Genomic DNA, 27,237 nt, shown 5'->3' with positions numbered 1-27,237 from the left:
TCCCGCGGCACATTGAAAATTCTGCCGCAAAACCCTTAAACCCGAGGAGGGTTGGAGGAGCCCGGGGGGGAGGAGAAGAGGGGGAAAAGAGAGACAGAGGATGTGGAGAGGAGAGAGCAAAGAGAGAGATACTGTGTGGAGAAGAGAGGGAAAGAGAGAGAGAGATAGAGTGCATGGAGAGGAGGGGAAGAGAAAGAGAGAGTGTGTGGTGAGGAGAAAGGGGGAAGAGAAAGAGTGTGGAGAGGAGAGGGGGGGAGAAAGAGGTGCGTGGAGAGAGAGGGGGAGAGATAGAGTGTGTGGAGAGGAGAAGGGAAGAGAAATAGTGTGTGGAGAGGAGGGGGAGGTAAGAGAAAGAAAGCGTGTGTAGAGTAAGGGGGTGAAGAGAAAGAGTGTATGTGAAGAGAAGAGAGTGTGAGTGTGTGTGGAGAGGAGGGGGGAAGAGAAGAGAGAGTGTGTGTGGAGAGGAGAGGGAGAGAGTGTGTGGGGAGGAGGGGGGGGGAAGAGAAAGGGAGAGTGTGGAGAGGAGAGGTGAAGAGAAATAGAGAGCGAGTGTGTGTGTTGAGGGGTGTGTGGGGGGGGGGGGGGGAAGAAGCAGCAATCTGCAGGAGGGTTAAAACCTCCCCTGCTGCCATAGGGATGCGCTGGCAAAGGGGGCTGTGTGGCTGGGCTCTGGGCTCCTCTCTGGGGTTGGAGTGAGCCAAAGCTGGCGAGCGAGAAGAGTCGGCGGAGAGGTTGAGTGTGTCGCAAAGCAAAAAAAAAAAAAAAAGAGCCCAGAGAGAGAGAGAGAAGAGGAGAGGAGAGGAGAGAGGGGGGGGGGGGAAATTTTTATAAAAGTGTCGCAAAGAAGTATTGGCTGGCTGGCTGGCGGGGTGGGTGGGTGGGGGTGGTGGCTGCTCGCTTGCTGCTGCATGCATGCGTCCTGGAATTTGACAGCGCTTATCAATGAAACGAGAGAGAGAGAGAGGAGAGAGAGAGAGAGAGAGGGAGAGAGAGAGCGGATCATGGCGGATGGCCCCAGGTGTAAGCGCAGAAAGCAGGCCAACCCCAGGAGGAAAAACGGTGAGACCGCTGCTGCCCTGTCTGAGATGAAGGGGGTGAAGGGGGGGGGGGGGGGGGGGGGGGGTGAGGAGAGGAGGAGGGGAGGGGGTGAGGTGAGGGGTGGAGGAGAGGGGAGGGGGGTGTGAGGAGGGAGGAGGAGGAGGAGGAGGGGGGAGGCCAAGTTTTCCCCCAGGCCCCGGATAACTGAGAAGAAACAAAAGGAGGAAGGAGGAGGGGGGGGGGGGGAGAGAGAAAATAAAACTTCAACTCGGGGGAAGAGAAAGAGAGAGAGAGAGTGGGAGAGAGAGAGAGAAAGGAGAGAAGAGTGTGTGGAGGAGGGAGGGAGAAAGAGGGAGAGAGAGAAGAGGGGGAGAGGGAGAGAGAGGGGAGAGGGAGAGAGAGAGAAAGAGGGAGAGAGAGAAAGAGGGGAGAGGGAGAGAGAGAAAGAGGGAGAGAGAGAAAGAGGGAGAGGGAGAAAGAGGGAGAGGGAGAAAGAGGGAGAGAGAGAGGGGAGAGAGAGAAAGAGGGGAGAGGGAGAGAGAAAGAGGGAGAGAAAGAGGTAGAGAGAGAGAAGAGGGAGAGAGAGAGGGAGAGAGAGAAAGGGGGAGAGAAACTAGTGTGGAGAGAGAGAAACTCGAGTGTGGAAGAGAGAGAGAGAGAGAGAGAGGAACGAGTGTGAGGAGGAGAGGGAGATAGAGAGGGGGAGAGAAACGAGTGTGGAAGAGGGAGAGGAGGAGGAGGAGGAGGGGGGGGGGGGGGGAGAGAAGAGAGTCACCGTTTTAATCGTGAAAGAGATAAATATATATGTGTGTTTTTAAAGCGAGGGCTCCCCCTCCACCCCGGCCCGGCTTTTATGATCGTTTGCCGAGGGGGGGGGGGGAGGGAGGGGAAAGTGGTGTTAAAGTTGTGAGGCGGAGTGTGTGTGGGTTTACCTGCTGGGCCGGGTCGGGCTGGGCCGGGCCGGGCTGTGCTGGGCCGCACCGCACCGCACCGCCCGCGCGCCTAACGGTTCATCCACACGGGCTGTGCTGTGGCCCCTGGACCGTTATACGCGCGCGCCGCTGCTCCCGCCACCGCTCACACACACACACACACACTCCACACACACTCACACACTCACTCACTCACTCACTCACTCACTCCCTCACACACTCACACTCTCCACTCGCACTCACTCACACTCACTCTCTCCACTCTCACTCACTCACTCCCTTCCTCACACTCTCCACTCTCACTCATTCACTCACTCACACTCACTCCCTCACTCTCCACACCCTCTCACACTCACACACTCTCTCACACTCTCTCACTCACTCACACTCTCACACTCCCTCACACTCTCTCACTCACACTCTCCACACTCACTTACTCACTCGCTCTCACATTCTCACTCACTCACACTCTCACTCACATTCACACTCTCACTCACACTCACTCACACTCTCTCACTCACACTCACTCACACTCTCCACTCACTCACTTACTCACTCACTCACTCTCACATTCTCTCTCACTCACTCACACTCTCACACTCTCTCACTCACTCTCACACTCTCTCACTCACTCACTCACTCACTCACACTCTCTCTCACTCACTCACACTCACTCACTCTCTCTCAACTCACTCCCTCACTCTCCACACTCACTTCCTTACACTCTCACTCATTCACTCACTCACACTCTCCACACTCACTCACTCCTCCCTCATTCCCACTCTCACACTCACACTCTCACTCACGCCCTCACACTCCCTCTCCAATCTCAAACTCACACCACTCACACTCTCCCCTCTCATACTCACACTCACTCTACTCACACTAACCACCTCTCTCCCCACTCACACTCTCCCCTCTCACACTCACTCCACTCTCACTCCACAGTCACTACACTCACTCCGCTCTCTCCCCTCTCACACTCTCACTACACTCTCACACTCACTCCACTCACACTTCCTCCACTCTCTTGCTCACTCCCTCCCCCCCTCTCTCCTTCTCTCCCTCCCCCTCTCCCCCCTCCTTCCCTCCCTCTGCTCTTTATCAGCTCAGACAGCCGCCTCCTCCCTCCACCCAGCCCAGGGCCATCAAAGCAAGGCAGCAACAAACACAAACACACAAACAAACACACAAACACACACACTCACACACACTATATATATGTGTATATGTGCATATATAAACTCCAGCACGGCCGCCTCTTCACCTACAAGCTGTTTTTCTGGCCTGCACAGTTAAACGCAGTATCACATCTATTTTCCAAATTTCCCCTTTTTTTAAAATACACTATATCGGAAAAAAAAGTGAACTTAGTACCTGACGCAGTCGGGGTTAAAATTGTTTAAAGAGGAAATAAGACTTTTAAAAAAAAATTGTTTATCCGTGGGTCCGATGTAAACATACACTGTTTTACGAAGTTTTTGTTTATGGCTCAATTTGCAAAGGAAGGATTTGTTTGAAATGCGTGTTGTGGTACCTATTTGGTGGCAATGGTTTGAGTGAATTGCCTGGGTCGCTTCACTGACTCGGGGACCCTCGGCTAAACAGTTATATAAGGAATACATTTACATGGCAGTGTGGAAGCAGTTGCATCCCCACCCCCCCTCTTCTCATTTGCTTATTTAAAGTTTATTGTGAGTGTATGTGGAGGCTGTTTCTCAACTGTGACTATGGAATAGTGCCTTCTTCAGGGTGCACGTTATATTTCACTTCGAGAGTTGCAATGATTTTTTTTAATGTGCATTTTAATTTAGAAAGGTAGAGATTTATTTTCCTGCAGGAAAATGCAAGTCAACGGTGTGCTGGGAAGCATCACCCCTCCTGCATTTTAATGGCCATTGTGTATTTATTTTTCCTAGTGCAGTGATCAATTTTAAAATCCTACATTTTTGCAATAATGACCTGTTTATTTTTAATGTATGCATTTGTCAGGTTGAATGGATCTGTTAAAATTTTTAAAAAAAGAATATTTCCCCATAATGGTTGATGCTAAGTTGATGGGCTTTTCCTGCTGACGAAATTGTGACATGTGCGGTTGCCGCTGCGAGCGAGAGAGAGAAGGGAGGGAGACCGATGTAAACATGTTTACCTGAAAAAATGGGACTGCGACGGTGTTTAAAAATGGCAAGAAAACCCAGAACGTGCCTCTTTAGTTACCTTGGCCGTCTGTAAACCAAATAGCAATGTGATAACCCAGCGGGATTATATATATATATATGTAAAAAAAGAAAAAGTATCTTCGTTCAGCAGGAGAAACCGATTCCCTGGTTGTGGTGTCGAGGCGAACTGACAGGCTGCAGCAAATGGCAACTTGTGCAGGTAGAAATGGTGTTAGTTTCAGCCCCCCTCTGTCTGCTTCAATCTCCAGGGAGAGATTTATTTACCATGGTTGCAGTAAGGTTATTTTCCTTTGTGTTTTTGTGTCGGGCATATAATCTGTTAAAGGTACTTTAATTTTTTTTCCCTTCCAGTCCTAGCATTTTTAGATTTAATTTTGGAACTGCCCCACCATGGATCTTGGAAATAGGGATGTAGTTCATATTTATTTTATTTATTTTTTGAAATGCTCGACGTGCTCGCCATTCGTATATGCATTTCGTCTCGGTGTGTCGTTCCTTCTCTATATATGTGTTCCGGGGAGGGGTGTAGTGGTCGTTAATATCTGATTAGATTGACGCCTGGAAGCTCCCGCAGAGGAGCGAGTGGAGTGGAGGAGGGGAGGGAGGGAGGGAGGGAGGGAGGGGGAAGAATGAGCATGTTTTCCGTTGGGTGGGTGGTGGTTATTATTGTGCAGGACTTGTGCACAGGTAACAAATGCGGTGAAAGCATTGCAGATTTTTATTTATTTTTAAAAACGTTGCGTTCCCTCACCTTTGCCTTCCATGGGAAAATAAACAATTTTGTTAACGGATTGCACATTATGTTAAACGAGAGCTCTGTATCTTTAATCCTATTGGAGCAGTAATAAATCTTTAATTTTTTTCCAAGTCTCTGCCTATGCTGTGTCTGCCCACTAGGGTAGCTTTTTTTAAATTTTCAAATTGTCCAGGGTAAAGTAATTGTCTGTTTTTTGTTGTTGTTGTTTACAAATTGGAAACTTCACAATTTGTTAATTGTCCATTTTATATTCGTTGTTGTGATTTCTTTGTGCTCTTTAACTTCTAAGAGTATTTATCCAAATATCAGTTTGTACTCCCCTGCTTCATACCATTCAGTTTCATCCAGCAATGTAGTAACTACAAGCTTCCCCCCCCTTTTCACGTGAATAGTTTTTCTTTCTTTTGAAATGGAAATCACGGGAGTTTGGGCCTGGGTTTCCCCATGTTGTTTTCCAATTTTGAAACGCCTATTTTGATTCATTGGTAAAAGTAAACCTCGAAACTTCACAACAGGTGCTGAGAAAAATCAGCAAAAATCAACTTCTTATTTTAAATCTTGTGGAAAAAACCCCCAGTTCAGGCTGGACACAAAGAATTGCGACTATTTCGACTCTTGAAATTTGACAGCCAAAGAATGGTATGAAGTAAGCGACGTGAGCACAAACTACTGATTTTAAAATAAATGTAAGGCGGATGATTCTTGACTCTATATAAAATTTGTACCTGCTGGATTTACTTTTGAAAGCCTTATTTTACTAGGTTCAAGTTAAACACTTTAGGCATAAATAAAGCCGAGTGATTATATTTGGGTTTGTGAAGGTGAAGAATGTTAGTGTTGAAGGTTGGAATGCAGCATTTGCTTTTCAATACTTGGTGTCAGCATCCCATGTAGTTGGGTGCAAATTGGAAATAACATATAAGCGTAAATTGTTCTCACCCCAGAACTCTATGTCAGATATCCAGTTATCTTTAATGATCTCGTTTGAGCTGTGGTCTACGGTCTTCAGGTACCAGATAGAGTGGCAAACATTTTATCTTCATTAATGGCGCATTATGTTTGCCCTGTTTTCATATTTGGTTTGCTGAATGAGTGAAATGCAGCACCATCGTCATGTTAATCACCAAAAACAGCACATTTAACTGCTGCATCCAACGGGAAGAGTTTTGTGCGCACATTTACAGCTCGGATACTTTTCCAAAGTAAGCTACTCAAGAATTTTGTGCCCAAACTCAGCAGGAGGCCAGCATACAAAGTACTGCCGGGTGACCCCTGACCCAGAGACTTTGAATGTCTTGGTATGATTTCACTTTCACTGTATCCTTTGTCAACGTGAATGCTTGTCAGATCAGATGTGTGTACAGACCTTTTTTTCAGCAAATGTGCCTGAAGGAAAGGAACAAAGCAGTAGGTCATCCTGAGCATTATCCTTGCGTTTGTTTTCTGCAGTGCAGGATGGGGGAGGGGTTCTTGTTATTTCTGAGGAGGTACTGAGCATCCACTGTAGTAGGTTAGTGTTTTATTTTCTGTTCGCTTTAAGAGTGGGCGTGTTCTTTGCTCTGAATATGAATAGATAACTAGGAAGATCAATTTTGTGAAGGTGGAAAATACAGTGCCCATATCTTGAAGATTAGACAAATATGCCTTGAGTGTTTTTACACATTCAAGTCAAGTTTATTTGTCACATGCACGATGTGTAGTGAAATAAAAGTGGCAATGCCTGCGGATTGTGCACAAAAAAGAATTACAGTTACAGCATATAAATAAAGTTAATACAGTTAATACAGAGAAGACAAAATTTAGTCCCAGGAGTTATAAAAGTTAACAGTCCTGATGGACTGTTTGTACAGTGTAACCTGTGCATAAGTGATAATATCTCTCGCTTTAAGCATCTCATTTATTTCTAGATAGATTGTATATTTCAGTGATTTTAATTTTGTACTTTTTCTGAACTGTGAAGATTTAGCTAATGAATTTAACAATAGCAGTTCTTGTTCCAATAACCAGAGTCCTTTTTGGCTAAACCTTGTGTTGTGTCTGGCATGGTTCGGAAATTGGTCAGTTTGACCAGTTAATTTGCTGTGCTTCGTTTCCAGCCATTGTACGTTACGTGCAGAAAAGCACAGGGAGAAAGGCATAGTTACCTTTTATAGATTGTCCGCTGTACCTCATACAGTTTCTGCATAAAAAGAAAGGGCCTATTCACTGATTTCTGCGTAGAAGAGGCAAGAGTCTTTTCATTCTAAGCTTGTGGGACCATTTTCCAAATTTGCTCACAATGTTTGTTGGAAAATCGAAGATTAGCGTTGCAATCATGGCTGCTGGGAACAAACATTTTTGCGGTTGTTTTTTTTGCATCTTCAAAATCTGATATGTTGTGGTTGATATTTAAATCTGAACACGGAACAATATTATATCTGAATAAATTTGCAATATTGTGCCATTTTAGAATATGTTAAATTTGATGGCACTTTTAAGTGACTTGGAATAATGACCTTGTTTCTGAGGTCACCCATGGAAACTCTTCAAACTTTCAAACCGGTACTAACTGTTCAGCCGTTGCCAAAGTTGTGTAGATTTAAACTTGAGTCTTCAAATAGTTTAGTTTAGTTTATTGTTACGTGTACCGAGGTACAGAGAAAAGCTGATTGTGACATGTTATACATTGGGGAAAAAATGATGGGACAAATGATAATATAAGCACTTCTTAAATTAGAATTTTGCGATGGAAAGTTTATTTAAAACTTGGGATTTGCAGAGATTCTAATTGGGGTCAATTTTTAGCTGCTATGTTCAAGCTTTGTCCAGAATTGTCTACATACCTATGTTGTTTTCCATGTTAATGCAAATTAAGCAGAATAAATTTGAGGAAGTTGGACTGGAATCTGGACCAGTAAAGATGTGGATGCTTTATTTGTATGTAAACTAATTTTCAGTATGTATTAGAATCTGGACAGCTGATTAAGACTGTATCCGTTTTACAGTAGTGTTAGGAAGGTACTGCAGATGCTGGTCTCCCCTGACTTCAGTATGAAGAAGGGTCTCGACCCGAAACGTTCCCCATTCCTTCTCTCCAGAGATGCTGCCTGTCCCGCTGAGTTACTCCAGCATTTTGTGTCTATCTTCGTGTCTGTTTCACAGTTAGATGGGTGATGATGCCATTTGGGAGTCAATAATAGAGTTAATGAGCCCTTTGTTTTATTTGGTTTTGTCCTTCTTTGCTCCAGCTGATTGCTCTCTGATGCATGAGGTCACAACTGTTTATTTCTGCGTTGGCGAGATGAACAACTTTATAGCAGGGGATTCCACTTTGGTTTCCTGAAGAAAGTTTGGCAGTACTGTAACAATAACTTGAGTTTTCAAATAATTAAAAATATAATTTGAAATATTTCTGGATTCAAATCCAATAGATTAATTTTCCTGAGAAATGTTAATGTATAAAAATAGTGTTCTACTCTTTAATTGCCTGGCAGCAGCAGCCTTCAGCAGGGATAACAGCGTTAAGACGGAGTTTTATGAATGGCCTTGGGAGATCTAATAAAACTGAAATAAGTTGGCATTAAGAAGGCAGTGTTTACTGTTATGCCCGGCAGAAATGTTCTTGGTTGTGTTGTCAACCGATCAACTCAATCCTGCAACATCAGTCAGAACTTTCTCTGGGTAATGTCCTGGACCTGTCCACCCTCAGCAGCTTTGTCAATGACTTCCCTCCACCATAAGTATATGTATAAGTATATGTATAAGTATAAGTATATGTCTCCACCTATATCCTTCCTTTGTCCCGCCCCCCTGACATCAGTCTGAAGAAGGGTCTCGACCTGAAATATCACCCATTCCTTCTCTCCTGAGATGCTGCCTGACCTGCTGAGTTACTCCAGCATTTTGTGAAATAAATCCCTCCACTATAAGGTCAAAATTAGTTATTGAAAATACTACCACTGAGGGAGTTGGATTGGAATGTAGACCAGTAGGATGCTATTTTCTGTTTGTGCAGCATTTAGTTCTATTTAAAATTCCTGAGACAGGGAGGCAGTCTGCCGACATGCAGCTGGTTCTGAACAGTGTGCAGGTCTAATCTAATAATTGTAATGTTCACACTGTATGGGTGTTGACATGTAAAAAGCTAACTACTTACCCTTGAGGTTCAATGGAATCACCATACATAGGCTCCATCCCCAGCCTTAAAGAGATGTGGTGAGAATAGGAGAGATGCTATTGATCAAAGCTTAAAATACATGAGAGCTGCGTGAATACGTAGATTAAATTTTATCACTGAATGCTTCGTTGTCACCTTCCCCAAGCTAACGATGGTCTAGCCGACATTTTCCTAGAACTTTGTCCCCTTTGATGTCTCATTTTCACACCTTACCCTTCCATATCTCTGTGTCTCTCTCCCCTGACTCTCAGTCTGAAGAAGGGTCTCGTCCAGCATCTGCAGTTCCTTCCTGCACAGAGAAAGTCAGAGCTAGTTATTCTGTGTTGGATGACTCGTGTCCAACTGGAGCTGGGCTGAAGTGCCTGTTTCCTTGCTTTATGACTCCAAAGTATATTGACACCATAAAGACTTAAATCATGATTTTGATGGAATATTTTCTGTTTGCTGGGAAGGGTGCATTTGCAGTAACTCCCATTCACGCCACTGCACTTGATTGGAACCTTGCCCATCCACCAACTTGTTGTATAAGAAAATAACTGCAGATGCTGGTACAAATCGAAGGTATTTATTCACAAAATGCTGGAGTAACTCAGCAGGTCAGGCAGCATCTCGGGAGAGAAGGAATGGGTGACGTTTCGGGTCGAGACCCTTCTTCAGACTGACAACACCAGTGGCTGACGTATCTTGTTGTAAAGCACAAAAATAGCTGATTTGGCCCACCATGCATGCTTTATTTACATGATGCACCGCGCATCGTAAATGAACAAGGCTGTTTGTGTAGCACGCTCCACTCCCATGACTTCCATCACGTGGCAGGAAGTGGTAGTTGGATGAGAAGACATTAACCTGCAAATCACATGGCATGATGATTTTGGTACATATTGCATATTTCTCTGCAGCTGCTTGGTGAAAATCCTGTCATTCCTTGCCTGGCGCTGCAGATGGCAACAAGGCACAATGACAGCCAGCTTGAAGTCATGCAGCAATGGGCAACCATTGAGGCATCAATCCTGAGTGAAAAACTCCTTTAGTAATGATCACGTTAAAAATACGATGAAAGCAATAATGAATATGGACACAAATGAATTAGTAGCAGCACACTCTGCCCTTAAAACCGGCTTCGCCATTTAATAATATAACCAATCCGATTGGAATTATGAATACCTGCCCACCTTTGGAAACCTATTGTATAAGAAAATAACTGCAGATGCTGGTACAAATCGAAAGTATTTATTTCACAAAATGCTGGAGGGGAGATGTAACGTGACCTGGGTGTCATGGTGCACCAGTCATTGAAAGCAAGCATGCAGGTGCAGCAGGCAGTGAAGAAAGCGAATGGTATGTTGGCATTCATAGCAAGAGGATTTGAGTTTAGGAGCAGGGAGGTTCTGCTGCAGTTGTACAGGGCCTTGGTGAGACCGCACCTGGAGTATTGTGTGCAGTTTTGGTCTCCTAACCTGAGGAAAGACGTTCTTGCCTTAGAGGGAGTACAGAGAAGGTTCACCAGATTGATCCCTGGGATGGCGGGACTTACATATGAGGAAAGACTAGAGAGACTGGGCTTGTACTCGCTGGGATTTAGAAGACTGAGGGGGGATCTTATAGAAACATATAAAAATCTTAAGGGGTTGGAGAGGCTAGATGCGGGAAGATTGTTCCCGATGTTGGGGGAGTCCAGAACCAGGGGTCACAGCTTAAGGATAAGGGGGAAGTCTTTTAGGACCGAGATGAGAAAACATTTCTTCACACAGAGAGTGGTGAGTCTGTGGAATTCTCTGCCACAGAAGGTAGTTGAGGCCAGTTCATTGGCTATATTTAAGAGGGAGTTAGATGTGGCCCTTTTTGCTAAAGGGATCAGGGGGTATGGAGAGAAGGCAGGTACAGGCTACTGAGCTGAATGATCAGCCATGATCATATTGAATGGCGGTGCAGGCTCGAAGGGCCGAATGGCCTACTCCTGCACCTATTTTCTATGTTTCTATGTTTCTAACTCAGCAGGTCAGGCAGCATCTCAGGAGAGAAGGAATGGGTGACGTTTCGGGGTCGAGACCCTTCTTCAGACTGATGTCAGGGGGGCGGGACAAAAGGTGGAAACCTATTTCCCCTTTGCTTATCACACAAGCAGATAGCTACGATTTAAGAATGATCAATGAATCTGTATCCACTGCCCCTTGATGAGGAGCGTTTCAAAGGCTCGTGACCGCAGAAAACATTTTGCTTTATCTTTGTTGCAATCCCTTATTTTTAAAGAGGAAAAGATTCTGTTGAGACCCAGCATGATGTTATGTTTCAATCAAACTATTGCTCGCTCTTCCAGGCTCTGGCAGGTGCAAGCCTAGCTTGTCCAATCTTTCCTAATAAGGCAACGTACACAGCACAGGTATTAGTCTAGCAAACCGCCTCTGAACTGGTTCCAACCCGTTTACATCTATCATTAAATAATAAGACTAATGTTGCACACAACACCAAATGTGATCTCATAAAAGCCTTGCAGAATTGAAGTATTTTCGCGGTTTGACTTTAGCTGCGATCGGTAGTTTGGAGATACAGCATGGAAACAGGTCCATCGGCCCACAGAGTCTGTGCCAACCAGTGATTCCCGTGCACTAACACTATCCTACACGCACCAGGGACAATTGACATTCATACCAAGCCAATTAACCTGCAAACCTGTACGTCATTGGAGTGTGGGAGGGAACCGGAGTTCCCGGAGAAAACCCACGCAGGTCACAGGGAGATCATACAAACTCCGTACGGACAAACACCCATAGTCTGGATTGAATTAGAGTCACTCGCGCTGTTAGGCAGCAACTCTACCGCTGCACCACTATAGCACAGAAAATATGAACCGCTTCTCATATCTTAGGAGCCATCGGGCAGTGCTGGCCTATAACAATGATGACATTCACCATCACCTACAATGCAGAAGTACTGCCTTAAGTCAATTGAAGAAAAGGCTAATTGAATGTCAAGACTTGACCAAAACGCAAGGTCTAATTGGGCAGCCGTGATCTCCACCAAGGGTGTCGACCCAAAACTTCACCCATTCCTGCTCTCCAGAGATGCTGCCTGTTACTCCAGCACGTTGCGTCTACCTTTGATTTAAACCAGCATCTGCAGTTCTTTCCTACACTATATATTTCTGAGACCTGTCTACAGCAGGCATCTCAAGGTGCTTGAATAAGAAGATCTTGTCTCTGCAAGATCCTCATATTTATTGAAAGGGCCAATGAACCTATGTTAGTTCCTCTCCCATTACAACATCTCCAGAATTGAGGGTCAGTCAATTGGATTGGGCATGTTGCAAGATTTGCACAGCCAATGCTGGACAACCAAACTCTTCTGAGATCTGCTTGTGGAAGCAATTACCAAATGGAGAAAGGACAGAATTGATGGGTGGGCTCAAAGTCTCAAGTCTCCAAGGAAAATTGCCGCATCCCCATTTAGTCCTGGGAATCTCTGGTTCTTCGCTATTGGAAGTGGAGAAGGAGCGCATAAATCTGTCAGTTCCACATTGGTCATGTTAACCACCTCAAAACCCACAAAACCAGAATGGATGCAAGTCATCCCCAATCTCAAGAAGCTGCTGTAAAAAAATGTATAACTGAAGCATAACCTCCCCTATGTGTGTGTTCAGTTACCCCCCCTCACAAAAAAAAATGTTGTTAGCTTTCCTAATTGATTGCTGTATATGCTAATTCCTCTTTATTTGAATCGTGCAAGAGGGCACCCGATTCCTGTGCAACACCATGCACAACTCGGAGTTATGGCAGTACAATGGTGCAGCGGTAGAATGAATGAACGAATACGTTTATTGGCCAAGTATGCAAGGAATGTGCCTTGGTGCTCCGCTCACAAATGACAACAAATGAGAATAAAGCATAACACATCAAAACAATAAGGATACACCATTACGGTCTACACATGTGGGTGAAAATAAACCAGAGCAAAAAAGAGACGACAGACTTTGGTTATTGAGCTACTGCCTTACAGTGTCAGAGACCCGGGTTTGATCTTGACCACGTGTGCTCTCTGTGCAGAGTTTGCACGTTCTCCCTGTGACTGCGTGGGTTTTCTCCGGGTGCTCCGGTTTCCTCCCACATTCCAAATTCCAAAATTGTGGATTGATTGGCCTCTGTAAATTGTCCCTAGTTCATAGGATAGAACTAGTGGATGGGTGATCGTCGGTCGGTGCAGAAATGGGTGGGTCGAAGGGCCTGTTGCAACCCTGTGTCTCTAAATTAAACTGAAAGCTCTGCAGTCCTTGCTATTTAGATAAAGTGGTTTCTTTATTATTTATTTAATCACGGACAATTTTGCATTTTCCTGCTTCATGCACTGTGCCAGATTGTTAGCCATGTGGTAAACCTATCTTAGTTTAGAGATACAGCACGGAAACAGACCCTTCAGCCCGCGCCGACCAGCAATCCCCACACACCAACGCTATCCTAAACACACTGGGGACAATTTACAATTTTACCAAGCCAATTAACCTACAAACCTGTATGTCTTGGAGTGTGGGAGGAAACCGGAGCTCCCAGAGAAAACCCACGCAGGTCACGGGGAGAACGTATAAACTCTGTACAGGCAGTACCCGTAGTCAGGATTGAACCTGGGTTTCTGGCGCTGCAAGGCAGCAACTTTTCCGCTGTGCCACCGTGCTGCCCCAATCTGATTCCCTTAGATTGGATGAAGGATGTCTGATCTAATATGTTAACTCGTTTCCTCTTTCCACTGATGCTGTTTCACTTGCTGAGCGTTTCCAGCGTTTTCTGTTTTTTTATTTTGGATTTCCAACAGCTGAAAATTTTCATCTTGATTCTGTATCCCTTTGTATTCTCATGCCTCGTCACAACCTCTCTGACTTTGTCATTTATATATCTGTTCCAAAAACCTTTTGTTTTACAATGCAGTTTGATCACCAACTGGATGTTTTCAAGAGAGAGTTAGATTTACCTCTTAGGGCTAAGGGAATCGAGGAATATGGGGGACTGATTTTGGATGATCAGCCATGATCATATTGAATTGATCATGTTGCTGGCTCGAAGGGACGAATGGCGTACTCCTGCACCTATTTTCTATGTTTCTATTTGTGAATGTTGAAACTTTATATTTTGATGGGGTCACGACATTCAAACTCTCTCATCTGACTTTTCTAGCTGTTGTCATCTGGCACAGGAAGGTTTTGGTGACTGGGATATTCAAATAAAAGCCTCAGTCTATTTTGATTATATTTAAAGTCACTTAATTAAAAACTTTAACTCAAATTTGCTGCATGTACCTCCCTATTTACCCTATGACTGTTTTGGTCAGTTAAAATCTCGCAACAGCGGTTTTCCTTGGTTTTTTTTTCCTTGACCATAGCATCCTGTTCTTGTTTGCTTATTTTAAATTCTATTCATGTTGAACAGTTATATGAAGAATCAGTTGCAAGAGTTTCAAACAAATTAGTCCATGAGATGAAAGATCATCCTTTATTTTCATCCTGCCCCGCTTCCCCTTCCTCTTTCATTAGTATTCTTTGTTTCTAAAACCCCCTCCTTCCATTTAAAGTCAGTTTTGTGTTTTCTTTTCAAAGATAGACACAAAAAGCTGGAGTAACTCAGCGGGTCACACAGCATCCCCGGAGGGAAGGAATAGGCGACGTTTTGGGTTGAGACCCTTCTTCAGACTTTCTTCAATCTGGAAGAAGGATCTCGACCCAAAACATCACCTATTCTTTCTCTCCAGAGATGCTGCCTGACCTGCTGAGTTACTCCAGCTTTTTGTGTCTATCTTCAGTTTAACCCAGCATCCTTCCTACACTATTTATCCCATTCCCTTTATACAACTCTGTTCGCACCAGTGAGCAAGGACAAACCCTGTAGCTGCAGTAAGACAGACAAACTCAAACGACAGTGCTGTTAGTTTTAGACGATTATACTGACTGACGGGAGGGCAAATAACTTGCGTGATCAGTGTGAACTTTAAAAAAAAACTATATAATCAATCAAATAAACTGGGGATCAAATAAAGTGGATGGCCGCCATTTTAATTGGGTGTCACCTGTTCCTTTTCCTTTTCTCCAGAGATGCTGCCTGACCCGTTGAGTTACTCCAGCTTTTTGTGTCTATCTTTCTGTTTAAACCAGCATCTGCAGTTCCTTCCTACACAGGTGTTTTTTTCCCCCACGCTTATTGAAATAAACGGTAGTTTCTCTTGATTTTATTGCTTCCCAGGGTCTGAAAAAATCGGGAGTTCTAATCTGTCTTTTCTCCCATTAAGCCTGGTATTATCTAACTGTTGAGCCTTGTTTTGTTGTCCTGTTTCTTCACATGCCTGTCAACCTCGCCCTGATTCTCCTTCCATCTGCCAACACTAGGGGACGTTCATCGTCATTAGCCTTTCAAAACTTAATATTGAAACTAGAATTGCATTCAAAAGACTTTTGGGAGTTTTAAAATTCATATTTAAACTTCTAATTGTTTAAAGCATTTCACTGTATTTACTTCCGGTCTTCCAAAGTGGTTATTTTAACTTCGCTGTCAGGAAACTGACAGACGTTGATCCAAGGGGAAGAATAACTGGAGGTGATCAAATTCAGTTAGAGTCTTGCCGTGTTGTTTAGGCTGTTTGTTAAAATCGCTGCAGCTAGTTCCACAACCCTGCACATTTCTGTCCTTTCATGCATTTTTATTGATTATTCTTATTGGTCTTATTGTTGAACTGCGGGTAATTTTTCATTTCACTACACATTTATGTGTATGTGACAAATAAAGGACTATTGACTATTGATTTATGCACCTCTCCTTTGAACGCATTAAATAAATTTCTTTCAGTACCGACCCTAGCGGAGTCAGGGGGTATGGGGAGAAGGCAGGAACGGGGTACTGATTGAGAATGATCAGCCATGATCACATTGAATGGCGGTGCTGGCTCGAAGGGCCGAATGGCCTCCTCCTGCACCTATTGTCTATTGCCTTGCGTTCTGAGCCGTAACAGCTTCTCGTGCACGCTGGGTCCACTCCATGCCGGTGAATTTTCACAGCTAGTTATTGAGCAATGTAACTATGGTCTGGATGCAAATTTCCCCAGCTATTCTGCAAACAGGTGGTAACTGGTACCTAACCACACTGTCATTGTTGAAATCATTGAATCGCAGATGTGGGCAGCACTCATTTTGTACGCATGCATCCGTTGAACTTATTGTGTGAAGTCTGCTGTGCATAGATAGAAATAAATATGACTTGTTGACCCATACAGATTTGCTTGAGAAAATTCTGTATATTTTTTGCTCAACAAGAGGAGGAGTTTTGATTATCACTCAGACTTTATGTGCTTTAATTAACACAGAAACATAGAAAAATAGGTGCAGGAGTCGGCCATTCGGCCCTTCAAGCCAGCACCGTCATTCAATATAAGAAAATAACTGCAGATGCTGGTACAAATCGAAGGTATTTATTCACAAAATGCTGGAGTAACGCAGCAGGTCCCTTCTTCAAGAAGGGTCTCGACCCGAAACGTCACCCATTCCTTCTCTCCTGAGATGCTGCCTGACCTGCTGAGTTACTCCAGCATTTTGTGAATAAATACCGTCATTCAATATGATCAGTCATGGCTGATCATCCAAAATCGGTACCCCGTTCCTGCTTTTTCCCCGTATCCCTTGATTCCATTAGCCCAAAGAGCTGAATCTAACTCACTCTTGTAAATATGCAGTGAATTGGCCTCCACTGCCTTCTGTGGCAGCGAATTCCACAGATTCACAACTCTCTGGGTGAAAATGTTTTTCCTCATTTCGGTCCTAAATGGCCTACCCTTTATTCTTAAACTGTGACCCCCTAGTTTAATTTGAAAATAAGCTTGTTTTTTTTTCTTTTCTCTTGCACATCGATTAAATTCCTAATGCAAATTGGCATGTGTTGATCCAGTTTAGGTGACATTGTTTTATTTGGTCAGACTTGAACATATTTAATGACGTTTCCTGATTTAGAGGGAGAACAAAAGGAGGCAATTTGTATTTTAATTTTCTTGTTAAATATTCATGAAGTCTGAATTGAAGCCTGGTTATAGTCATAGCATTTTGAGTAATAATGAATTTATAAAGGAAGAGACCAAATAAGGGGCTCAGTTGTGGCAGATGGTATCAGCGTACAGTGCTATTTAACAAACTTGTGAAGGAACTCAGCAGGTCAAGCCACATCTGTGGAGGTAGAGGGATAGTCACATTTTGCATCAGGACTGAGAGCGTAGTTTACTTTAGTATTTTAGTTTAGAGATACAGCGCGGAAACAGGCCCTTCAGTCCACCGAGTTCGCACCGACCAGCGATCCCCGCACACCAACACTATCCTACACACGCTAGGGAAAGTTTTACATTTACCCCAAGCCAATTAACCTACAAACCTGTACGTCTTTGGAGAGTGTGCGGAAACCGAAGATATTTGGAGAAAACCCTCACGGGGAGAACGTACAAACTCCATACAGACAAGCACCCACATTCAAGGTCAAACCCGGGCTCTCTGGCGCTGCAAGGCAGCAACTCTACCTCTGCTCCACCGCGTCGCTGTGTAGAAGAGAGATGGTCAGTTTCATCTGAAGGACTCAGGGAAGCGGAAACTGGCAGGTGATAAGTGGGACCAAGTGAAGAGGAGGATGATGAGCAGATGGAGCCAGGTTGGGAGAGGGTGGAGATTGAGTTGGAGACTGGAAGGTGATAAGCGGAGTCAGTAAAGTGCTAAAGATTCTGGAAGGTGATAATTGGAATCAGGTAATGGAGCAAAGTAACAGGGGGACAGTGTTGAGATAAACTGGGGAGATCAGATGGCCAACATGCCATTCAATCTCGTTCACTGAAGTCTCCTTTGTATTATTATTAAGTAAATATTTTGGTAACATGAGACGAAAATAATGCTGCTCGAGAAAAATTGCAAAAAACTCTATAAACTGCATTACAAAAAATTAATTTACAGAAATTAAAGTTATTATTATGGTATTTTGCTCCGTGAAAATGGTGTCAGATACTCATACAAGTTGATGTTACGTCAATACTGTTGGCATCCGTCCTTATGTGAGAGATGACGGTATGCGGCTTTGACTTTGTCCTGCGTGGAGAGGGGAAGGTTTCACCGGTGGTTGCATTTTCTACTGCGGCTGACGAGGCCCATCCTTGACAGGCAAGCCCTCCCTCAGCTTTCACAGGTGAAGTTGTCTCTGGACGTTATATTGGGGAAGGTGTTGCTGTTGCCGTTGACCATTTTGTGGTGTTAGACAATAGACAATAGGTGCAGGAGGAGGCCATTCGGCCCTTCGAGCCAGCACCGCCATTCAATGTGATCATGGCTGATCATTCTCAATCAGTACCCCGTTCCTGCCTTCTCCCCATACCCCCTGACTCCGCTATCCTTAAGAGCTCTATCCAGCTCTCTCTTGAATGCATTCAGAGAATTGGCCTCCACTGCCTTCTGAGGCAGAGAATTCCACAGATTTACAACTCTCTGACTGAAAAAGTTTTTCCTCATCTCTGTTCTAAATGGCCTACCCCTTGTTCTTAAACTGTGGCCCCTGGTTCTGGACTCCCCCAACATTGGGAACATGTTTCCTGCCTCTAAAGTGTCCAACCCCTTAATAATATTATACGTTTCGATAAGATCCCCTCTCATCCTTCTAAATTCCAGTGTATACAAGCCTAGTCGCTCCAGTCTTTCAGCATATGACAGTCCCGCCATTCCGGGAATCAACCTAGTAAACCTACGCTGCACGCCCTCAATAGCAAGAATGTCCTTCCTCAAATTTGGAGATCAAAACTGCACACAGTACTCCAGGTGCGGTCTCACTAGGGCCCTATACAACTGCAGAAGGACCTGGCCTCCGGAGTTTTTAACCACATGCTGACGTGCTGCTTCATACCTGCCTGGAGGTCCTTTCTCCACCTCTCCCAGTCTTCAGCGGCAGCTTCCCAGTTGTCAGTGCCAATGTTAAAATTTGTCGTATCTCCTTTAATCGTGTCCTTGAGGCGAAGGTCTTCCTCTGTGCATTGGTGACCTCCCCGTCCAACACATCTCTGGGGATGTAGGGGACGTACAACGAGATCTGGTGTCCTAGTGCATCAGTCACTGAAAGGAAGCATGCAGGTACAGCAGGCAGTGAAGAAAGCCAATGGAATGTTGGCCTTCATAACAAGAGGAGTTGAGTATAGGAGCAAAGAGGTCCTTCTGCAGTTGTACCTGGAGTACTGTGTACAGTTTTGGTCTCCAAATTTGAGGAAGGATATTCTTGCTATTGAGGGCGTGCAGCGTAGGTTTACTAGGTTAATTCCCGGAATGGCGGGACTGTCGTATGTTGAAAGACTGGAGCGACTAGGCTTGTATACACTGGAATTTAGAAGGATGAGAGGGGATCTTATCGAAACGTATAAGATTATTAAGGGGTTGGACACGTTAGAGGCAGGAAACATGTTCCCAATGTTGGGGGAGTCCAGAACCAGGGGCCACAGTTTAAGAATAAGGGGTAGGCCATTTAGAACAGAGATGAGGAAAAACTTTTTCAGTCAGAGAGTTGTGAATCTGTGGAATTCTCTGCCTCAGAGGGCAGTGGAGGCCAATTCTCTGAATACATTCAAGAGAGAGCTAGATAGAGCTCTTAAGGATAGCGGAGTCAGGGGGTATGGGGAGAAGGCAGGAACGGGGTACTGATTGAGAATGATCAGCCATGATCACATTGAATGGCGGTGCAGGCTCGAAGGGCCGAATGGCCTCCTCCTGCACCTATTGTCTATTGTCTATTGAAATCTAGTTGGCGTCCTGATTGTTTGGTTGGATAGGAAAACGCAAATAAAATATCTTCCCATTCTTTGTTGCTAAGCTTTCAGGTGAAGTAATTGTAGATGTAGCAGGTAATAAGAAAAGTCAGCTTTGTAATCATTTTCATGCGAGGAACTGATTACAAATTTAGGAAGATTATGCTTTGCACTTTAACACTAAACACGTTAACTGCCCCTCCCATTCTCGCCTTTCTGTCAGGGGGTGTGGGGAGAAGGCAGGAACGGGGTACTGATTGAGAATGATCAGCCATGATCACATTGAATGGCGGTGCTGGCTCAAAGGGTGGAATGGCCTCCTCCTGCACCTATTGTCTATTGTCTATTGTAAAGCAGGCACTCTGAAAACACCACCATTTTATAGCCATCCACTCTGTTGCTTAATGCAAGGTGCTTGTCGCATTAAGACCTGGTCTCCGGCACTGTAAAGCAGCAACTCTACCGCTGCGCCACTGTGCTGCCCTAGTTGTTAAATTAAGTACGTGTTAGTTGCTACCAATAAGAATGGTTGTCTTGCTTTGCTGTTTCCCACCCGTAACTTAATGTTTCAAAGATCAGGTGAATGGCCTCTTTGCTTGTGCAAAAACGCATTGATGGTTTCCTTTATGCCAAACATGATTTTACATTTTTTTTATTGGTAGCGTGAATCTTTCAAGCTAGCCACGTAGTAGCCTGTAAAAAAATATTCACTCTGTTCAGTGAAGTTTTTGTGTCGGTACTTTCTGTTTTTGGAATCACCTGCTTTATAAATATCTGGCAGGTAGAACTTTGTATCAGGAGTGATTTCAATCTGTTGCGCAAATGAGGTGAGATTTAGTGAGGGGAGGAGGAAGTTACCTTCTATGTGGACACCTTGTTTATACAAGCAAAAGGGCAAAGTGGACATGAAGTGAAAATAATGTGCTTATTTACTCGGCATATTTACATAAGACACATCAAACCAAGCCACTTTCATTCTGTCTTGCAGTTAAAATTGAGTCTGTTTGATCTGACCATGTCCTATCCAGAAGCAAGATTACTGATTGGTGTGACAGTTAATTTAAGTATTAGTTAATTTGTGCTTTTGCACCTCACTGCAAATTGATATCTTTTTTTTCCTAAGACTTTTCATACTCTGGTGTGGTTTATAAGAGTGACAGTGAAGTAACAACAATAATTTATGAATGTGTAGGAAGGAATTGCAGATGTTGGTTTAAACCGAAGAAAGACACAAAATGCTGGAGTAACTCAGCGGGACATGCAGCATCTTGTGTTACTGAGTTACTCCAGCATTTTGTGTCTAATAATTTATCAATGATCATTAATAGTTCTGATTTCCATAGGCATAGGCAACCAAAGGCAACTTATTCTTTCTGACAATAGTGCCCGCTGTAAATGTTATGCTGGATTACGTGCTGAAACTCAACCCTCTGACCCGGAGGAACAAATGCTGTCAGCTGAGCTAAGGTCACCCTGGTTAACAGCATAACCTATTGCGTTTTAGGATCCAGTTTGAATTTAACCTGCAGGAAGGAACTGCAGATGCTGGTTTTTCACCGAAGGTAGACACAAAATGCTGGAGTAACTCAGTGGGACAGGCATCATCTCTGGAGAGAAGGAACAGGTGACGTTTTGGGTCGAGACCCTTCTTCAGACTGAGTCTTGTGGAAGGAAATCCTCCCAATTATAAGAGCTTAATTTTGATAACTCCCCCCGTGCTTAGAGTCAGAGATTTATACAGCACAGAAACGGGCCCTTCGGCCCAACGCATCGATGCTGACTGAGTTGTCAGCCTGAGCTAGTTGCACTTGTTTTTTTTTGGCAAATATCTCTTTAAATCTTTCCTGTCCATATGCTTGTCAAAATTTATTTTAGACCTTACAATTGTTCCTGACTTTACCACAGCTCGCAGCTCTTGGCATCTACTCATCGCCCTCTGTCAGAAAAAGTTGCTTCTCAGGTTCCCATTAAATCCTTTCCCTCTCACTTTAAATCCATGCCCTCCAGTCAGAGTCATAGAGTGATAAAGCGTGGAAACAGGCCCTTTGGCCCAACTTGCCCACACCGGCCAACATGTCCCAGCTACACTAGCCCCGCCTACCTGCGCTTGGTCCCTATGCCCCCTAAACCTGTCCTATCCATGTACCTGTCTAACTGTTTAGAGTCACAGAGTGATACAGTGTGGAAACAGGCCCAACTTGCTCACACCGGCCAACATGTCCCAGCAATACTATTCCCTGCCTATAGTTTCTTAAATGTTGGGGTAGTCCCTGCCTCAACTACCTTCTCTGGCAGCTTGTTCCATACACCCACCACCCTTTGTGCGTAAAAGTTACCCCTCAGATTCCAATTAAATCTTTTTCCCTTCACCGCAAACCTACCTTTACACTCCCCTACCATAGAGAATTGTCTGTGGCCATTCACCTAATCCATGCCCCTCATGATTTGATAAACCACTATAATGTAGCCCCCTCAGCCTCCTACGCTCCAAGGAAAGCAGCCCTAGCCTCCCCAGTCTCTCTATATTACTCAAATCCTTCATTTATTTTTTTCTGCATCTTCTCTAAATTTAGCACCTGGCAGTCAGAACTACACTCGATACTTCAAATGCGGTCTCTGCAATGCCTTGTTCAGCTGTAAGATGACATTCCAGCTCTTGTACTCGATACCCTGACTGTACAATATACCACCCTATCTACCTTTTGTCGCCATTTTCTGGGCACTACCCGTTGGACTTTGTCCAGTAACATTCCCTAGGCCCCTGCCATTCACTGAGTATGCCCTGCCCTTATTTAACTTCACGAAATGCATCACTTCACACTGGTTTGAGTTACATTCCATCAGCCAATCCCTTGCTCACTTTCTGAGTTGATCTTGATCGTACTGCGGGAAGAAAGGGGCGGCACGGCACAGTCGTGCAGCGGTAGAGTAGCTGCCTGACAGCTCTTGCAGCGCCAGAGACCAGGGGTTGGTCCTGGCTACGGGTGCTATCGGTATGGACTTTGTACGTTCTCCGCGTGACCGCGTGGGTTTTCTCCGGGTTAGACAATAGACAATAGGTGCAGGAGGAGGCCATTCGGCCCTTCGAGCCAGCACTGCCATTCAATGTGATCATGGCTGATCATTCTCAATCAGTACCCCGTTCCTGCCTTCTCCCCATACACCCTGACTCCGCTATCCTTAAGAGCTCTATCTAGCACACTCTTGAATGCATTCAGAGAATTGGCCTCCACTGTCTTCTGAGGCAGAGAATTCCACAGATTCACAACTCTCTGACTGAAAAAGTTTTTCCTCATCTCAGTTCTAAATGGCCTACCTCTTATTCTTAAACTGTGGCCCCTTGTTCTGGACTCCCCCAACATTGGGAACACGTTTCCTGCCTCTAACGTGTCCAACCCCTTAATAATCTTATACGTTTCGCTAAGATCCTTAATAATCTTATACGTTTCGATAGGTTCTTCGGTTTCCTCATGCACTCCAGACAATAGACAATAGGTGCAGAAGTAGGCCATTCGGCCCTTTGAGCCAGCACCACCATTCAATGTGATCATGGCTGATCATTCTCAATCAGTACCCCGTGCCTGCCTTCTCCCCATACCCCCTGACTCTGCTATCATTAAGAGCTCTCATTAAGACGTACGGGGCAGTAGTTTAATTGGCTTGGTATGAGTGTAAATTGTCCCTAGTGTATGTAGGACAGTGTTAATGTGCAGGAATCGCTGGTCAGTGTGGACTCGGTGGGCCAAAGGGCCTGTTTCCGTGCTGTATCTCTTAACTAAACTAAACTAATTGGACACTCAAACATACACTGATATATGTGATATTCTTGGATTAAAATGCACTGTGGAAGCAGAGAACTTAATGTGTCATGTTCTTATAATATAATGTTATTTTATTATAATACCAACTTAAACTGCCACACCAATGAGTAATTTGGGAAATAATCTATTGCTTCTGGATTACAGTGTGTGAAATATTCAACTGGTCAGATTGCATCTTTCAAGTAAGCAAAATGTTGGTAAGGTAGACACAAAATTCTGGAGTAACTCTGCGGGTCAGGCAGCATCTCGGGAGAGAAGGAATGGGTGACGTTTTGGGTCGAGAGCCTTCTTCAGACTGTTGTCAGGGGGGGGGGGGGGGGGGACAAAGATAGAATGTAGTCGGAGACAGGAAGACTAGTGGGAGAACTGGGAAGGGGGAGGTGATAGAGAGGGAAAGCAGGGACTATCTGAATTTAGAGAAGTCAATGTTGATACCGTTGGGGTGTGAAGTACACAAGTGAAGTGTGAGGTGCTATTCCTCCAATTTACACTGGGCCTCTGACAATGGAGGAATGTTGGTTAGACAACCTTCTCAGGCATGTATTAAGATGCAGACAAAGGGGGAGAGAACACATTGGAGAGCTAAGGCAAGGAGAGTGAAAGGAAAAAGAGTTAAATGGCAGGGTAGATTATGCTGCAGACCAGAAGAACACAGCCCATCGTGCTGCTTCGACCATGATGCCAATATAAACTAATCCAACCCGCCTGCATGAGGTCAGTATTCCTCTGTTTCGTGCCTGCTCACTGGTCTGTCTGAAAGCCTCTTAAACTATCAAACTTTCTTTCACCATCTCCCCTGGCAGCATATTCCAGACACCTACCATTCTCTGTTTAAAACAAAATGCCTCTCAGGTCTCCTTGAAAATTTATCCCCCATCACACCTTAAACATAGACCCTCCAGTTTTTGACATTTCTACCTTGGGGCAAAATGACTGTTATTTAACCTATGAATGCCTCATGTAATTTTATCGACCTCTTATCAGTTTGCCACGCATCCTGCATCCTTCGCTCCAGTAAAGATGATCTGTGTGCCCTTGCGGGGGCTGTGCATGTCGTTTGCCTCGGTAGGGGTCGAGCTGCCTGTCCGTGGGTGTGGGGGGAAGAGAGGGGAAGTTTTGTTGCCTCCATCACAGTGAGGGGGTGTTTGGAGTCACTGTGATGGATGTTTGTGTTGGGGTCGGGTGTCCTGTGTTCTTTTCTTTTTTGCTGTGTTTTGTGTGACTGCTGAAATTTTGTTCGGTGTAAAAAGCCGAGTGACAATAAAGTGTTGTTATGTTATGTTATGTTATGTTATGTTATGTTACCTTATATCCAATCCAGACGGTAATGACTATAAAGAGGTTGGACCGGCCTTTTTTCTTAATAGAATGAAAAGCCCTAGTCCCGATTTGTCAATTATGTTTCTTACTTATGAACTTATTTGGGGAGGTATAGTGGGAAGAGGGGTGGGTGTAAGTAGAGATGTACCAGATTAGACTCTTGTGAAGAGTGTGGCGAAACAGTGAGGGGTAACCCACTTGAGGCGAGATGATGAATGGTAATCTGAAGAATGGAGGTGATGCTACCTGCTGCCTTTATCTCCTTTCCCACAGTACAAGACCAGAACCCAGTCGTTCCAAGTGAAACAGCAGCTTTAAATTTAGTATCTTGTATTTGTTGCTTTCGATATATACTGGACCAAGTGAGCCTGTTGGGCCCATTCCTCGTAGAGGGGGGACAGGGAAGGGGAGAGGGTGTGACTGAGTGAGCCCTGGACCCACAAGCCTCTCATCATCATCATATCATCATATACATACAGCCGGAGGCAGCAGAAGTTATGAAGCTGCTTCTGCTGTCTCTGTTTGTTGTCGTTCGCCTGACTGAGGTCAGTTGACAGGGCTCACCACGGGGAGGTCGACAACATGAGCCCCAAAGCCTCTCCTGTATTGGTGTAGCACCCTCAACCCCCCTCCCCTCCCCCACCACTCAATCCCCCTTATCCCCCCCTCCTCCCCCCACTGAGCCTATACTATGCACTGTCCCCCTCCCTGACTCTCAGTCTGATGAAGGGTCTCGACCGAAAACGTCACTTATTCCTTTTCCCCGGAGATGCTGCCTGTCCCGCTGAGCTACTCCAACATTTTGTGTCTAGACTAGATATGTACATGGCAAACTGTTTTTTAAACGTTGTGATAGTACCTGCGTCAACTACCTCCTCCAGCAGCTCGTTCCACACACCCACTACCCTTTGTATACAATTGTTGTCTCTCAGGTTCCTTTTAAATATATTCCCCCTCACCTTAAACCTATATTCTCCGGTTCTTGATTCCCCTAAATGACTCTGTGCATTAACCCTATCTATTCCTCTTATGGTCTTTTACGCCTCTCTCATCCTTCTGCGCTGAGGAATAAAGTTGTAGCCTGCTCAACCTCTCCCTATAGCTGAAGCCCTGGAGTCCTGGCAACTTCCTCGTAAATTTTCTCTGCACCCCTTCCAGCTTAACAACATCTTTCCTATAGCAGGGTTACCAAAATTGAACACAATACTCCATGGTGGCACTGGAGTGCTGCTGCCTCACAGCACCAGGGACCAGGCTTAGATCCTGACTGCGGTGCTGTGTGTACGGCGTTTGTACCTTCTCCCCGTGACTGGATTGGTTTTGTCCGGGAGCTCCAGTTTCCTCCCACACTCCAAAGGTGTACAGCTTTTTACGTTAGTTGGCTTCTGTAAATTGTCCCTAGTATGTAGGATGGTGTTAATGTGCGGGGATCGCTGGTCGACGCGGACTCGGTGGGCTGAAGGGCCTGTTTCCGCGCTGCATCTCCAAACTAAAGTAAGCTAAGCTCCAGATGTGGCCTTGCCAACGTCTTGTACAACTGTACAGTAACCTCCCCACTTCTATACTCAATACGATTTATTCACAAAATGCTGGAGTAACTCAGCAGGTCAGGCAGCATCTCGGGAGAGAAGGAATGGGTGACGTTTCGGGTCGAGACCCTTCTTCAGACTGATGTCAGGGGGGCGGGACAAAGGAAGGATATAGGTGGAGACAGGAAGATAGAGGGAGATCTGGGAAGGAGGAGGGGAAGGGAGGGACAGAGGAACTATCTAAAGTTGGAGAGGTCGATGTTCATACCACTGGGCTGGAAATATGAGGTGCTGTTCCTCCAATTTCCGGTGGGCCTCACTATGGCACTGGAGGAGGCCCATGACAGAAAGGTCAGACTGGGAATGGGAGGGGGAGTTGAAGTGCTCGGCCACCGGGAGATCAGTTTGGTTAATGCGGACCGAGCGCAGGTGTTCAGCGAAGCGATCGCCGAGCCTGCTCTTGGTTTTGCCGATGTAAATAAGTTGACATCTAGAGCAGCGGATGCAATAGATGAGGTTGGAGGAGGTGAACCTTTGTCTCACTATACTCAATACTCTTGACTGATGAAGGCCAATGTGCCAAAAGCTTTCTTGACCACCCTATCTAGCTGTGATTACACTTTCAAGGACACTGTATACCACCACGCATGGATCCCTCTGCTCTACAACACTCCCCAGAGTCCCGTCATTCACTGGTGTAAGCCCTGCACTGGTTAGTTTTTCCAAAA

The 27,237-nt window shown here is 44.9% G+C and overlaps 1 protein-coding gene across 1 annotated transcript in view; it reads left to right on the top strand.

Moving 5' to 3' along the window:
- The first annotated feature begins 935 nt into the window (after window positions 1-935).
- LOC144607224 (zinc finger E-box-binding homeobox 1-like) overlaps window positions 936-27,237 on the top strand; it is a 171,951-nt gene continuing 145,649 nt past the window's right edge. The window contains 1 exon segment of the mRNA XM_078423908.1: window positions 936-1,059. Within this exon segment, the coding sequence (XP_078280034.1) occupies window positions 1,002-1,059 (58 nt within the window). The 5' untranslated portion in view covers window positions 936-1,001.

This window comes from Rhinoraja longicauda, chromosome 2 (genome assembly GCF_053455715.1).
Source record: "Rhinoraja longicauda isolate Sanriku21f chromosome 2, sRhiLon1.1, whole genome shotgun sequence".
NCBI lineage: Eukaryota > Metazoa > Chordata > Chondrichthyes > Rajiformes > Arhynchobatidae > Rhinoraja > Rhinoraja longicauda.
This window is presented reverse-complemented; position numbering and strand designations above follow the sequence as displayed.